The sequence below is a fragment of the Mesoplodon densirostris genome, chromosome 10, assembly GCF_025265405.1.
Source record: "Mesoplodon densirostris isolate mMesDen1 chromosome 10, mMesDen1 primary haplotype, whole genome shotgun sequence".
Lineage (NCBI taxonomy): Eukaryota > Metazoa > Chordata > Mammalia > Artiodactyla > Ziphiidae > Mesoplodon > Mesoplodon densirostris.
The window spans coordinates 36,425,931-36,442,500 of record NC_082670.1 but is presented as its reverse complement, the minus strand read 5'-3'; the positions used below and the strand labels follow the sequence as shown (position 1 = coordinate 36,442,500).

Sequence of the window (16,570 nt, the reverse complement as noted above, 5' to 3'; positions counted from 1 at the left end):
CTTTATCAGTAGTAACCAAGATTTTCAGTATGGAAAAAAGGAGATGGAAGATCAAAAGGTTAAACAAAAACTTTGTGTACTGAACTTTAATTAGAAGTGTCAGCAGGCACTAGTGATATATTTTACCTGTTGAATATATGATATACAAAAATAAATAAATATATGTGCATGTATTTCCTACTTCTGTCCACTGAAAAGGCCTCCCAATAGGAAGTGCTTAGGCTGAGGTTTCCAAATGTCATTTCCCACTTGAGGGAACCAGGGCTTCTTGCAGAAATGGCTGATTCCAGGTGAGGGACAATAAATGTACAAGATGAACCTGATACATTGTGTCACGCCAGAAATCAAGGAATTACTGAGGACTACTGAGATTATGTCAGAAAGACTCAAGAGCCAATATGAAGAAGCTAAAGATAGTGACAATCTGAATATCAATAAAAATAACCACAAGTGATTAAAAGATGTCCAATTTGTTTAATCCCATAAATTCAAAATAATATGTACTCCCCCTTCCACCCTCCTCCCCCCAAAAAACCCCCACAATCACACTTCACTGGTCACCTTTGGAGGATGCTAGGTAACCACCTCTTTAATTTGAAAAGTGGTAAATAAGAAGAAAGAATATAACATTTATCCTACTTTTCCTGGGCAAACTGCATTTTAGGATTACCAAATGAGTGTTCAGGAAAGTTTTTCTCTTTCTAGTTACTAAACAAAGAAGAAATGACAGGATTAAAATATAACCATTTTGCAATTCCAAATTATGAAAGAATGAATTTAGGAAATAATCATGAATGGATGTGACTATCCAAAAGCGAGAAGCAATCAAAGATTTTCTGTGCTTCTTGATAGACATATACCACCACCTATAGAGCATTTTACAAAAAAACAAACAAAAAACAAAACCAAAAATATCCTGAGTCAGATTAAACCTCTATCTAACTACTAAATACAAGAAATACAACAGAGGAACACATTAAAAGTTACCATGGGGATCTAATCACCAAAATCTAGGCTGTTAGAAACTCTGCAGGACAAAAAGTTAGTTTCTTCAACAAATAAATTATAATTAGAGAGAGGGGAAAAAACAAAGAAAGACAGAGACAGACATATGTAAGGGAACCTACAGATTTAAAGAGATTTAAGAGTCATAACAGCTACTTGTTGAGAGTATGGACCTTATTTGAATCCTGATTTAAACAACCTATGAAAACACATAAACTCACTCCAGACTTTGATTTGATTAGGAACATTTGAACACTGATTTAATACTCATAAGGAATAACGGTTCAATTTTGGGGTATTATAATGATATTGTGATTATGGCTACAAAAAGGAGGCTTTACTTATAGAGATATATATTGGAATATTTATGGATAAGATGATAAAGTGTCTGGAATTGGCTTCAAAATAATCTGATGGGGAGGAAGTAGGTAGTACACCGATAAAACCAGGTTGTCTATGAGTTGATAATTCTTTAAGCTGGGTGTTGGGTATTATTCTCTCTCCTTGAATAACTGATAGGGTATTCAAAGAAGTGAACTTAAATACAAGATTTAATGAAAAGGAAATTTTGGCAATTATTATGAAAAAAGTGGAGGGATTTGGCAAATGCTACACACATATCACAAAGTGGAGTGCCATGGCAAAGCAAATACATTTTGTGAGAGGTTTAATGTTTAAATAGCAGTCATATCTATTCTAACATTCCTTCTATGCATCAGCAGTAAGACAGGTTAGAGTTTCCTACAAATGCCGCCTAACAAAGAGGCAAGAGTCTCTCAGGCAAGAATACATCCCAGCACCAACCAGAAGCAGCCACCAAATGAGAAAGGGCTGTCGTGGCAGCAGCAGATAAGGTGGGAGAAGTGCTGTGGGTAGAGTCTGATGCCCAGATCTGGTCAGTGTGGTTGAGGAGGGGCCCATTCCCATGGATATATGAACCCACAGGGTTTCAAAGCTTCCCCAGGAGTCTGTGCAAATGAAGCAGCATGAAGAATGACATGTTGTCAACAAAAATGTGAAAGAAACCCTTTCATGGAAAAAGAAGACTAAAATCTTATGATGCTAGTGCGGTTATTTTTATTTATGTTTTTCCTGACCTCATTATACGTTTTAAGTAATAACATTAAAATCTGATTTTAAAAAACAACACAAATATTTTAAAAGTAATTTTAAGGCCTATTAGGAGAGTACTACTCTAATGAGAGTAGCCTGAACTATGAAACAAAGACCAAGGAACTATGAAAGAAAGAAATTCTGAATCTTGAAATGTAAGAGTAGAGCTTGATACCCTACTAGTTATTCATGATGACATTATTTTGGCTTTACGTTTTTCCCCCCGTGAAGACCGGAAGCTCGTATCAGTGGTTCTCAAGGGAGGACTGCATATTTCATAGGGAAGAGGTAGCAGTAGGCAGCTGCAATTTACAGATAACTCCAGGTGGTTCTGACACACACTGTGGCCCCACTAGAGGACCACTCCTTTCTTGGAGGTCCCTGTAGAGTGGCTGGCTGAGGCCTGCGTGCAGCTAAAATGCATCTGAGATCAACATGGAAAGCTGGCCATTACTACTTCAAACAGCCCTGTAAACTCAGCAGAGCTGCCATGTCAGACAAAGAATAATGAAATCTCCCTACATTCCTTCACAACTCAAACCATGTCCCTGACTGCCCAGCATGGGGGCAACTTTGCACTGTAAGATAGTAAAATAAGAGCCAAAGGGGATCCCGCTGCAGGCCATCTGCTGACAGGTACACACACATATCTGCCTATGTGCTCCCATTTGGTGGAGGGACGATGACAGACAAATGACTGCAGTGCTCTTTGCGGTCAAACTTGTGAGCATAAGAGAAGAGGACTTGAAGAAAAGTGTTTGACCAGACACCAAAAACAATTCTTGCATCTCTGCAATCTTCTTTCATCCCCTCATATGTCTGAGACTATTATGGCTTCTGATAATGCTGACTAACTCAGTTTAGACAAAACATACAGACCAACAACAGCATCCCTCACTACAACTGATCCCAAGTTTCATTCCTGCAATGGCCTTTCATGCCAGATAGAGCTGTTTCTTTGAAAATTACAGTGTCCACAAACCTGTTCTTCTCCAGTAAGAAGGGGGAGGTGCCTTCTATGCAGCATGCTCAAAATGCAGTGCACTGGGCTGAAGCCAGTAGCCAAATGCTCTACACATCCTGTGACTGAAGGTGGTTTGGTTTCTAATAAGATCCTTCTCAGTAAGGATGCCCCTAACTACACAATCACATACACAGTGAGGCCTAGTCTATAAAACAACTTGGGCAGCAGGTGAAAAGGAGTGGCTTCCCCCAAACACCCCATCATCACAATTCTATGACCCTCCACAGAGTTAAAAGTCTTGATAATATCAGGTAATGCTTCAGCACTAACTTTCAAATGACTTAAAAGTCACAAAAATTATCAACATTTATATTTAATACTAAAAATTACATCCATAGCAAAATTAAAACCAAATTACTTATTTTAGTTGAGCCCTAAAAGTTCTCTATACATTGGGATAATTTCTACTCCTGCTACTTTATTAATATTACTCTCCCAAATTTCCCTAAAGTAAAGGATTACACTTAGGAAACACACGGCGTTACGAAAATTTAGACTTTTGACCATTCAAAGAATTAGTAGACATTTGCAAGTTACTCTCATATTTCCCATTCTAGTTTTCACCATGTTTTTAGGACACAGTCAATATGTTCTGTGTCCCAGCATGAACGGGACTTGGAGAGGAGAGGAGAAATTAGTCCCTTTGTAAAGGTAAAGTACTTTAGGTACACCAAGGCACTGGCATCTTATCCCTCCACTTGAACATACAGAGTCCCTTTTCAAAGAAAGCTGCAGTAAAGGCACAGATTCAAGGATCTAATTAGTTAAACTATGATCTTGATAGGAAATGAGCAAAAACCTGTGGGCATGGATAAAAGAGGTCTAGACAGGAAAAGCCACTCATGGTATCTGGAATGTTAAGACCTGGGACGGACTATACACAGAGCCAGACTAAATATTACCTAAAACAAAAGCAAAAACAAAACATAACAGAAAACAACCAAATAGACAACTAAACAAAATTTAAAATGCCCTTTCGAAGGATCAGCCAGGCCATATTCCCCACAAGATAACTTAATTTTCATTACAATAATTTAGTTACTCTGGTCTTATTTAAATTTATATGCAGGCGTTTTCTTGAGGTGAATCTGGCAAAGTAGGGCAAATATGGACTGCTGTGTCCATGAAAAGAAGATATTCTCACAGCTGAGCACACCATTCATATCAAATAAGAGGCCAAAATACCTGCATAGCCTTGGAAAGTAGGAGCACTGGATCTATAATATAGCAACTTCCTCCCTGATCTTACCTACCATTAAATATAGAAAAGCCTTTGGTCTGAGAGGCTTTGCCTATCATAAGCATTCCCCACATAGCAAATCTGAATGAATCACTAGAACATTTTCAGTTCTTAACTACTAGTACGATATTTACATTCTTTTAAGTTTACTGGAATTATTATTTTGACTACTTCTAAAAATATAAGCCCTCTCTATGTCACTCAGCCATAAGGCATTCAAATCAACCAGAGTTCTTAGTCAAAGCTGATTAAGAGGTGAATTAAGATGAGTTAATGGAATAACAAAATATTTGAAGATAAAATATCTAAGTGTATACACAAAAATATAATTGTAACACTTACCTAATAGCCCCTTCTCCAGAGTGAAGGTTTTGTTTGTAAACATACATTCAAAAGCCACAATGTGAAAAATCTTATTCACTGTGTTGTGAGTCCCAACTATTCGAATATACCTGGGGGTAAAAAGAAAAGAAAATCTGTTAAAGAAAATGAGCTTCCATCGTAACGAATCCAAAGATAACAGAATAAGATACACTACGTAAACATACAGTGTACCAGAGCATGGACTAAAGGAGACTCTGAATTGGCTTCAGACCCTGTACCTGCTCCTTAGGGCTAGCTACAACTGAGCCTGGAAGAATTACAGCAAAATTAAGGAGCTACCACTTTCCAGAGAATGAAGTAGAACTTACATTTGGTTTACCTAGAAAATCAAACCAGGGATTGTTCAGCTCAACCCCTGAATGTCAGTACAACTGTATATCCATGAGACATTTACACTGGAGAATAACAAACAGCTTCTATCCTTGCTTTGTGATTAGGAATGTGCCTGTGCACAGGTGCACAAACACACACAAAGTCAAATGCTTTCCAACTCAATGAAAGCTTTCATCCATTGGATGAAATGCATGAAATCAATACTGCTTTCTTGTTGAAAGTAAAAATCCACGGAAACTACTGAAAACCACTCACAGCTTCTTGTATTTTAATATTGCTCCTGAATCCTTGTTAGGAAGTTAACCCAATATACTTACGCCAGCCCCCCACTTGACTGCTAGGAAGCCTTCTCCTGACCAGAGGAAGTGATCAGCAAAGGTGACCCAGCCTGCTCTGCAGCCTCCCTCCTGGCCACACGGATCTGGCATCTGCATACAGTGCAGGGTTTCACAGGACAAATCTCGAGCCTCTTGGCCTGTTCACCCTCTCTGACAAACAAGCATTAACCTTGGAGCAACTTGCTCCTTTCACTGTTCAAAGGGACCTGACAGTTCACAGGTTAATGAACAGACAAACTTACTCTTCTGAGTGTCACACAATTCCAGAGGGAATGTAATTAATGTGCCACACACAGTCTTACTGGAATTCAAAAGAAGAATAAGAAAAAAAGTAACTAGATTAACTGATAATGCTCTCTCAAATGATGAACTATGTGCTCTGAAGGATGGGGCACACTAAACGAACAGATTTCAATTAGGAGATGACAGACTGGGCAAGGTTTTAGTAATATCTTCCCTCCCTTATGTAAAACAACCTTCCACTTAGATGATACAATTTTACGCCTGAGTTAATCGCTGTTCACTAATTCGGTAATTTCCTTACATTTCTCATCACTCCAAGTTAACTGTATAACGTAAATGCCAATTGTAAAAATTCACATAGAAGAGGCTATATTTGGGGGTTTTGTATCGTGGGCTATTTTCCCTCCTGTTTCTTCCAACCTGAATCTCACCGCATTCCCCGTGCACCTCATTTAGCCACCTGGTCCTTGACATGAGCTGATTGCTCATCTTCATAACCAATAGTAATGCTTTCTCCTGGACTGGCTGCTCAGTGTTCCCATATCCACTGCAGGGAGACACCGCTCTTCCTGTGTGGAGAGTCAGTGCAAACTGCAGTGCTCACCAGAGCCCTCTGGGTAAGCAGGAGGTTGGCCCTGATCTGTTCTTTCAAGCCCTCAAGGCAGACAGAAGGTGCTGATTTTACTGGGTTTGGGTGGGTGGGTGGGGTTTATTTAAAATAAGTTCTAAATGATCTGGGTAGAATGGACTGTGTGGTTCTTTACTGTAGGCAGGAACAATCTCTCTGGGCTTTCTGGAGCGGAAGGGGTGTGTAAGCCTGGCACCTTGGCCTGAATCTAATTTTGCCCATTTCCTTAAACCCACAGGAATGCAACAAGCATAGCGCTTTCAACCGCACATAGCCGTGACAGTCTGAGTGCTGCTGTCTGCAGTCTTGGAGGGAATGGAGGGAATGTGGTTTGGTGGAATTTGATCAGATCATTTTCCTGTTCCCTAGGTCAAATCTCTCAAAGGAGAGATAGCTCTCCTAATACTGTGCAAGGCAGAGGAGCCAGGAAGGGACTAATAGGGCCTTTCCCCTCTGGCAGTTCTTAAGGTTAAATAGTTCAGGCTGACCTAAGGGGATGCAGTAATGCCCCCCCTCTTTCTTTTCAAAACATTATATGGAACCAGGCTCTCCTAGTTTAGATAACAGTCATTTCCCAAATTTTACCCTGGTGCAAATATCAGGAGTGGGAGAAAATATAGAACCTTCCCCTCCCTTGTCCCCCAATTACAGAAACTGAAAATAAAAAATTGTACTGGAGGGCTTCCCTGGTGGCGCAGTGGTTGAGAGTCCGCCTGCCGATGCAGGGGACACGGGTTTGTGCCCCGGTCCGGGAGGATCCCACATGCCGCGGAGCGGCTGGGCCCGTAAGCCATGGCCGCTGGGCCTGCGCGTCCGGAGCCTGTGCTCCCCAGCGGGAGAGGCCGCAGCAGTGAGAGGCCTGCATACCACGAAAAAAAAAAAAAATTGTACAGGAATACATTTTACAGCCTTAATGATAGTGTTTGTGATAACTAACAAGATAATATGTATGATTGCAAAAGCATTGAGAGATGCCTCCAGATAAAAAGTTCTATATAAATGAAGATAATGGTATCTCTGCTGCATAATCCTGAGGTCAAATTAGCAATTCACCACTGTACATCACACTTCCTGATTAGCCTGTTATATGTAATGCTCACAACAAGTTTAATTATTCTAGTTCTACAATACTTTCTAAGTCTACATAAAATTATAGCCTAATTTACAAAAATGGCATAAAGTCCTTACTCAAATACACATTAAAAAATGGTAACAAAGTCACAAGAAAAAAGCCATGCTCCTTTTCTCCAGCAAGGAATTGTTTAGCATAGGACTCTATCCTTTACTGAAGATCTAGATCTAGAAAGAGCAAACAGGCTTTAACTAATCCCCCCACTTCAGTGACTAGTAGGGCAGCCTGGAGCTCTCCATTAAGAACACAGGGGCCCTGTCCAGCTCAGGGGAAGGCATGCCCTGATCCACGAGCACCGTCTAGAGGAAGAGGGAGGCAGCACCATCAAGGTACCATCTTCGATCATACACAGATTTCCTTAATGGGGCTCACAAGGGAACATCCTGGAGGCAGAAGTTATCACTATCCAAGCTACTGAAAAATCCAAGGGCTGGTGATGGGAGGGAGTCCTCTCTCTCTTTACTTTTTTTTTCCTTTGAAAAACAAAACAAAACTTGCTTCTGGGTCATAACACCTAAACAGGAGAAGCAGATGCTACACTTCTCTGTCACAAAAGATTCTGAATAAGAGGTAAAACTTAAGCTTTTTTTCTTTCAACATCATCTCTCCAATGCACACTCAGACTCTGATTTAACCTGATAATAAGGACAGTGGCAGCTAGTGACTTCATCAGTGTGCAGAGAGGGGCGCTGCTGAAAAATATGACAGCTCTCCTTTGTTCTCTCTGAGGTCCTCAACAGCAGCTCAGACAGTTGGAAGATAATTAAAACTTAAACAGTGCTGAGAAAGGCAGATATGCAACAGATTGCCCATTTCTTTTTTTTTTAATTTAGTGTCTTTTAAAAAAAATTATTTATTTTATTTATTTATTTTTGGCTGCGTTGGGTCTTCGTTGCTGAGCGCAGTCTTTCTCTAATTGCCCTGAGCGGGGGCTACTCTTCATTGAGGTGTGCAGACTTCTCAGTGCGGTGGCTTCTCTTGTTGCGGTGCGTGGGCTCTAGGTGCACGGGCTTCAGTAGTTGTGGTTCGTGGGCTCTAGAGCGCAGGCTCAGTACTTGTGGCACATGGGTTTAGTTGCTCCGCGGCATGTGGGATCTTCCCAGACCAGGGCTCGAACCCGTGTCCCCTGCATTGGCAGGTGGATTCTTAACCACTGCACCACCAGGGAAGCCCCAGATTGGCCATTTCTGATGAGGATGAATGCTGTTCACATGGGCCCTGGTGTAACAGTCTGTTTCCAAGATTCTCCTCCCTTCCCTGTGTTAGCTGTCTTCTAGTCACTGACAAAGACTGGGGCCTCAACACAGTTCAGAACAGGACGTTTCAATGCAGAAGTTTCTAGGAGCTATAATATTGTGGGTGAAAAGATATTCTTCTTTAAAAAAATGAAACCTAAACCTTCCAAGGATAGCACTCTGAAATTGAAAGGCACTATAGAGTTTTGAAGTACTTGCTTTAGAGTCTAACAGGACCAGGTGTGCAGCCCAGCCCCATCACTTAATTAGCTGTGTTACTTCGGGGGAAAAAATGTTTTAAACCTTTCTGAACCACAATTTCCTTCTCTATAAAATGTCAGTACACAAGCCTTATATGATATTTAAACAAGATAAGTATTTAAAGTGTCTAATGCAGTGCTTGGCAGAGTAGAGTATCATTAAATAGAAATGCAAAGAGTAGGTCGCTGGAGGCGGCATTTCTTTTGGACTTCAAGACTGCTGGTTGTCTGGGAGAGCATTCCTAACTGTGGTTGTTAAAGTGGTGCATCTGCATCCATGAAGAGGCAGGCCGAAGGATGGACTTCAAGAGCACGGACAGGGGCTAGTCCTTACCCTTAGGGCCCCACAGTGTATGTAGAAAGAAGCTACATTCCAAATGCAGATTATCTGGCTCTATGTTATTTCCTGCTTTAAGCCCCTAGTCTTTAGAAAAGTCTATTTTAAATGTTCTTGACCTGACTCAGCTCTGCATAAGGAAACAAGGGAAGACTCTTTTGCCCATATTTGGTCCAGCTACCCATGTCCACAGAAGAGTTTCTTTTTTGTGCTAACTCTGGAAGTTTGGAGTTTTAATTTATTAAGAAAAATAGCACTTCTTACAAAGAAACATCATAATACTGTGACCTAGAAAATTTCTGCCTTGGAGATTTCATTGTATTCCCTGCCTGTCCTGGGAAGGTACTACAAATTCCTATTCTTAACCTATCTTTCCATCATTTCTTGTCAGGACGCTACCAGATTTCATTTCTAAGTCACATACAATACATCTTTAACAAACTGAATATAGAAAAACAGCAACTTGTACACCCTCACTTTAAACCCCTTGGAACCCTCTAGTCTTGGTATTCTTTAGTCTTTAGCCTACTTATGGTTACAGTTGATCCTTCACCTTTGCCTCTAGTTATAAGATCATCTAACGCTGTACTGAGCAGGTTCTACTACAAGATAAAATTGAATTCAGCAAAAAAATTTTAAATGAGCTCTCAAGGGATCAACTAAAGCCAAAATCCATCAGAATTTTATTCTTTGGTAAACAAAGTTTTATTCTCAAATTGAACTTTACATTCTTGGGTTAAACAAAGGTGCTTGAGAAAACCAGGGTTAGCCTAAGACTGGGATCCTTAACAGCACAAGAAGGGATCCTTAACATTTTGGCTCTTCCTCTGAGGTCTCCATGGAGAATTCTGCAGAGAAAAACTGTTCTTTGCTGTGGCCAGAGGCAGTCACCTGACAAGAACTTTAGCTACAGCATTTACTAGGGACTTAGGACCATGTGGGATTTGAATTCACCATTTCCACGATTTCCTATTTGACCTTTCCTTTCAAGGAGATATGAAGAATGTACATAAATGTTTCTCTAGCCGAAAAAGCTGGAAATGTATGTGGGCTTCCCCAGTATGATATTTTCTTTTAGTTCTAGGTACCAAGTTAATGCTCTTACAATCAAACCACAGACCAGAGGGTGAAGTGACTTCAGGTCTTGTTGCTAAGGCAGCAAGTGGAAAACAGTTTACTGCCAGAATGACAAAAAGTTTCTAGAAAAAGCATGCTGCTACAGAACAGATTTGTTACTCTTAGAAAACCTTCCCTCCCGCTGATCTGTGGGGCTATAGATTCTCTTCTACTGACTTCAGCAAGGGGGCCCAGCAGCATTTGCTTATTTGGGAGAGGAAGAATTATTGAAAGGTTAAACACTCTGCCAGAGTTAGCCTAAGCAGAGGCTACTGTCTCAGAGGACAGCCCTGATGCTGTCTGACCATTACCCCTGCAGAGGGAGCAATCATGTTCCAGCAACTCCACTATTCAACCTGAAGGGCAAACAAAACAAGAAGTCATCTTGTTTTTCAGAGAAAATTGATGCTATACAGAATCAAGTATGCAGAAGGGATAAGATCGGTAAATAATTACTAACACAGCATAACCCAGTGCTACCCAAAATAGAAAGTCATTCCAACATTAGAGATAAATATTTAAGTGTTGTTTTTTATTTGAGGGAAATGTACATTTTTAACAATAGGCTTTTTTTCCCCACCCCCGAATATGCAGAACCTAAAACCTACCATAATAATATGCCTTCAATCTAAGAAAACATATTTGAAATTAATATCACAAAAGAACTTAATTATAGTATTTATTTACATAAATCATATGAAAATTATATAACCTGTAAATTTATTTAATTCATTTCTATTTTCTGCTTGCACATTTACCAGTCAATAGCCTTGTAGGTATACTGAGTAAATGTGCTATTAATCAAGATTTAATAAACACTTACTAGGTACAAGAAATTCTGCTAAGCACTGTGAGGAATGGACCAGAAAGACAGGACATAAACCTTCATCTGGAGAAGTTTATAGTGCAGTTTAGAAGGTAAGACTAAAACCCGTCAAACTGTATGATTTTTGACAGGACTGAGCTGAAAGAGTGACCTAGGTTCTAGTCAGAGTTTCACAATGCATTAGGTATAAAATTGGGGACAAGTTCCTTAATTTCTCTCAGTCTCAGGCTCCACATTGGTAGTAGTGGTAAGGAGAAAGACATAAGAGCCTCTGACCCATTCACAAATGGTAGCCTAACCTTAAAACACCAAATTTAGCAGCATGAACTTTAAAAGTCCTCCCTGCGAACAAAACAAAACATAGCTAAAACAGAAATAATCCCTTTCCTGCCCCGCCCCCCCACCCCCAGATGATCACAGTCTTACCCAACAAATATTAACTGAGTATTTACCATGTGTCACCTACTCCTGCTGGGTGCTGGGATATGGGATTGAACACTACAGATAAAATCTATTCCTCATGGAATTTACATTTGTCAGGAGACAGACAACAAATAAAAAAATCAAATAATTAGCCACTGGTTGGTAGGTGATCTATGTAGTATAGAACTTTACAGACAAACTTGCTAAACTAGAAGGATAAACAGTTATAAAACCTCTCCCTGCAGGAATAAAAGAAGAGTCAAATGGGAAGGCATGACTAGCTCTGATTGAGAATATGGATATACCGAAATGAGTCTGTGATATAGACACAGTATGCCTATTATACATATTTAGCAGGATATAGACAAAAATCTAATTAAGTAGGTTTGTTAGGGTCTGGAAAGAGGAACTGATTTGAATTTCGTGGGAAGAAATGTCTTATTTATTTCATGGTTTCGTTTTCTTTTTATCTCTGTTTTTTTTCGGATTGTAATTTTCAAAGAATTATAGAAAGACAAAATGGCAAGTGAAAGATATAAAATAAAAAATGAATAAGGGAGAGAGGGAGGGAGGGAGGGAAGAAAGGAGAAAGAAAGAAGAGAGACAAAGGGAGGAGCCAGAGGAGGGAGGGGGAGGGGAGGAAAAGATCGTGAATATGTATAAACCAATCCCTTCTTCTGTCCGTTATGTGCTGTTGTGAACAAATCCCCATGTGGGAGTACTGTTAACCAATTTTGTTACTCAATAAAACATCTGAAACCAACACAAAGTATATTTTAAGAAATAGAACTAAATTACCAAAAGTTCAATATTTGCATTTTTTCATTAACTTTTCCCCTAGCCCAAGATGCTGGGAGTGGGAGAGAGAATTTCACCAGTTTTATCTTTAAAATGGCTGCATTATCTTTTTCAGTTTATCCAGTAGGCTGTGCATTTCCACGAATATAGACAAATGAGTCTAATGGAATTGTGCACTAGAGAAAATGTAGAAGAAAATTAAATTTGTTAGTTTCCCTATGAATCTGTAAGAACTTATTTGGTGACTATGACCTGTAGCCAGCCTGCTTTAGGATCATGATGGGTAAGGGAAGTTTCTCTCTTTTTTAAAAAACCTAAGACTATGGTAGAGATATGCCACTTACTATAACTTAAAATTTTAAGGGCTGGAGGAGCCTGTCCTTTTTTTTCCTTTTAGAGTAGAAGATTAAATACAGAAGGAAGAGAGGCAAACAGAAGGAGAAAGAATTTGCCTCTCCCTGAAGAAAAATTTATGAATCCTTCTAAGAATGTAAACACTTGACACACTGAGAAACAAGACAGGAATTGCGTAAGACGGTTGGAATAACAGAAGTGGAAACTGAGTGACAAGTCAAGAGAGTAATAAAGAGAGCATAGGGAGTAAGGAAACCACGAATCTTCATTCCAGACCTCTGAGAAACTAGCACTGGAATTAAAATAAAAGCTACCAGCTTCTGAACACATCCCACGTGCTAGCCCTTGCATGCATTATTTCCTTTCATGGAACACTCATACCCTACACACTCATACAATCAGGCTGGAGATTTCAAAGCTCAACAGAACACACATCCGTCAAAGCCTCTGTATTCCTTATGAGCTATGTAAAGAAACCTGTGTTCCAGGCAGTAACAGCTTCTAACAGAGAACTAACTGAAATATATTTGGAGAAAACAAGTCCAACCCAGAAAAGCTACATACTTGCCACCTACTATCCCCAGACTTCTATGCTCACAAAAAATTTCAGGGACCCTCCTTTGCCCTTTGGGAAGTTCTCGACCTTTACCTAGAGAATTGATCAGGGAGAAAAAAAAAAGATCCAGAGATTTACTTAGCACATAATTCAAGTATCAGCATAACTAGGTACAAAGCTACCAACCAGAGGCAGAGTAGTCAAAGTAAACAAAAATAATACTACAGAAAACTTGAGAAGAACACTCACACCAACAGCACAGGGAATGCAAATGATAATAGGAAACAGAAGTATTTTTGTCTTGGGCACCAAAACTGGTGTGGCTATGTTCTATCTCGGGGTTTGTTAAAGCCAGAAGTGCATGACTGATTTCGCTGTAGAAGCCTGTACACTCCAGCTTCCAAACAGCATGAAGGATTACTAATTTCAGCACTACTGGTATAAGAGATTTTGCTCCTAAAATCTGTCAATGTGTTAGAACTTTAATACAAGCAAAAGAGAAGAGAAAATAGCAAGATGTTCTGAGTGGCACTATTTGGTGACCTACAGAGTCTGCAGCTTATAGTAGGGGTTGAGCAGACATGAGACAGCTTCAAATCTAACAGTCTGCCCAATCATTTTAGAAGACATTTCCCCATACTCATGCCTTTTGTGTTAGGAGTCCTATGTACTGTGGAAGTTTTGAAGCCTGTCCCAAACCATATTTCTACTGGATTAGCAAGCAGGTTGGGAGGTGGAGTAGTCTGGCAAGGATTTTTGTTTTCCTTCCCCAAAGCTTCTTAAGAGTTCAACCATTCATGACCTAGACTTTACTGGTATAGCATTAGTGCTAAGTCAGTGATCAGAAAGAAAATGTCAATCCTTACACTTGTCTGAGAAATTCAAGGAAAGAAAAACTTATGAGAGAAATGCACATAAACTAAAATGTATACTTTGTAAGAGAGGATTTATTTTTTAATAAACAAGAAGATTCTATTATATTACTAGTAGTCACTGCTATTGCTGTGGTGTTCGGAATCCTCATTAAAATAAAACAAAACTGGCTTAACTATTTCTCTTTCTTCTTTTACAAAGAAACTTTTACACATACATAGTTTAAAAAGTCAAATAGCCTATAAGATTTATTATGAAAAATACTCCCTCATGCTCCATTTCCTTCTCCCCCCAGAGGCAACTGTTCTTACCTGTTTTAATGGATTATTTCCGGATTTATCTCACATCTATAATTATCATGCATTTAATGCTACTTCTTGATTTTCCAGCTTTAGGCCTTACCTACCAATCTACTACTATGGAAGACAATTTTTTAGCTCTCTCCTCCATATGTACCCTTTTCCTATCCCCCAATTTAGACTGTATTGTAACTTTGGTTGAATCAATACTCAGTGTTTACATCATGATTATGTAGATATTATTCACAACTAATATATGGAGTACTTTCCTTTTCTGCACAGTTTTTCTTCCCTACTAAGAGAAAGAGCCTTGATTTTTGGTTGGAAGTCGTTTTCTTTCAGAATTTTGAAGGTCTTATTCTACTGCCTGTCAAGTTTCTAGTTTTGCTATTGAGAAATCATTATGTTACCTGACTTGATTTCTCTCTTCCTTTTTCGCTTTTATTTTTTTAATTTTAAAAACATGTCCTGTTCCGGAAACATGCAGATTTTTCTCTGCTTCCCTAGTATTATGAAATTTCATGATGCCTTAGTATGGGTCTGTATCCTTCTACTGTGTTGGGCACTCAGAAGGCCTTTGCAATCTGGAAATCCACGTATTGACAATTCAGTTTTGGTAAATGTTCTTGAATTATTGTTATTGACATCTTCTTTTGGATTTTTTTAACCTCTCTTTATGAAACTCCTAGTTTTGAATATTGGACCTCCTTATCTTTACCTGTATTTTCATACTTCCTCTATCTGTCATTTTTTTGTGATTTTGTTCCACTCTGTGGGAGAGTTCCTCAACTTTATCATCTGTGCTCTCTACCGAGTTTTCCATTTCTGCTTTAATATTTTAAATTTCCAACTGTATTTCTTATTCTCCAAATGTTCCTTTTTTATGGCTTTTCCTTCTTGGTCGAAGATTGCCATATTTAATCTCTCTGAAGATAGCAATAATTTTTTTTTAAAGTTTTCATCTCCCTGTATAGGTTTTTTTCCCTGTTTGTTTTAGTCTTTATGTTTCATATTAGTTTCCTCAAACGACTGGTTGTCAAGAAGGTTGTCAGGAAGGAACCTAGACATTTTCCTCAAAAGAAAATTCTGAGAATATATTTGCCTGAATGGGTCAACTGTCAGGAAAATCTCACTTTCAGATTCTTTAGCTCTTCCCTCTTAGACTGACTGAATTATCTAGAAAGATGTTTCTAATCCTCTGCATGGGAAATATGGGCTTGACTACCAGAGTTTCAGAGTGGTGAAACAGGGTAGGGGTGTTCGTCTGAATGTGTGGCAGGGGAGGTATTACTGAAAGGTAGGGTCTAAGCATCAGACCACCTAATCTTCCTATAGTATGACCTTTCTAACCTATGCATGGTTTCCCACTTTTGAGACCTTCTGTTTTACCTCTGTTTTACCTTCATCAAAGCATAAATTTCCAAAGTCAGATTGAGAAAGACAAATACTGTATGATCTCTTTTATACGTGGAATCTAAAAAAGCCTAACTCATAAAACAGAGTAGAATGGTAGTTGCCAGGGGCTGGGAAGTGAGTGAAATGGGGAGATGTTGGTCAGTTGGTACAAATTTCCAGTTATAAGTTCTGGGGACCTAATGTACAGCATGGAGACTACAGTTAACCAAACTGTATTATATATTTGAAATATATATTTGAAAGTTGCTAAGAGGGTAGATCTTAAATGCTCTCACCATTAGGAAAAGGTACTTCTTTTTTTTTTTTTTTTTTTTTTTTTTCTTCTTTTTGCGGTATGCGGGCCTCTCACTGTTGTGGCCTCTCCCGTTGCAGAGCACAGGCTCCGGACGCGCAGGCCCAGCAGCCATGGCTCACGGGCCCAGCCGCTCCGCGGCATATGGGATCCTCCCAGACCGGGGCACGAACCCGTATCCCCTGCATCGGCAGGCGGACTCTTAACCACTGCGCCACCAGGGAGGCCCAGGAAAAGGTACTTCTATGGGGTGACAGAAATGTTAAATAAACCTACTGTGGTGATCATTTCATAATATATGTGTATCAAATCATTAGGTTATAATCTAAATGGGAAAAGAATTTG

General features: G+C 39.4%; 1 protein-coding gene across 4 annotated transcripts in view; it reads right to left on the bottom strand.

Moving 5' to 3' along the window:
- Positions 1-16,570, bottom strand: part of BTBD9 (BTB domain containing 9) — a 411,236-nt gene that overhangs the window by 138,295 nt on the left and 256,371 nt on the right. For all 4 annotated transcript variants that reach the window (XR_009533526.1, XR_009533527.1, XM_060109198.1 and 1 more), the window contains exon 7: positions 4,725-4,834. Coding sequence is in view for 2 of the 4 variants with exons in the window: in XM_060109198.1 (XP_059965181.1) it covers positions 4,725-4,834 (110 nt within the window). In the remaining 2 variants the exon portion in view is untranslated. The remainder of the gene's footprint in view (positions 1-4,724; positions 4,835-16,570) is intronic.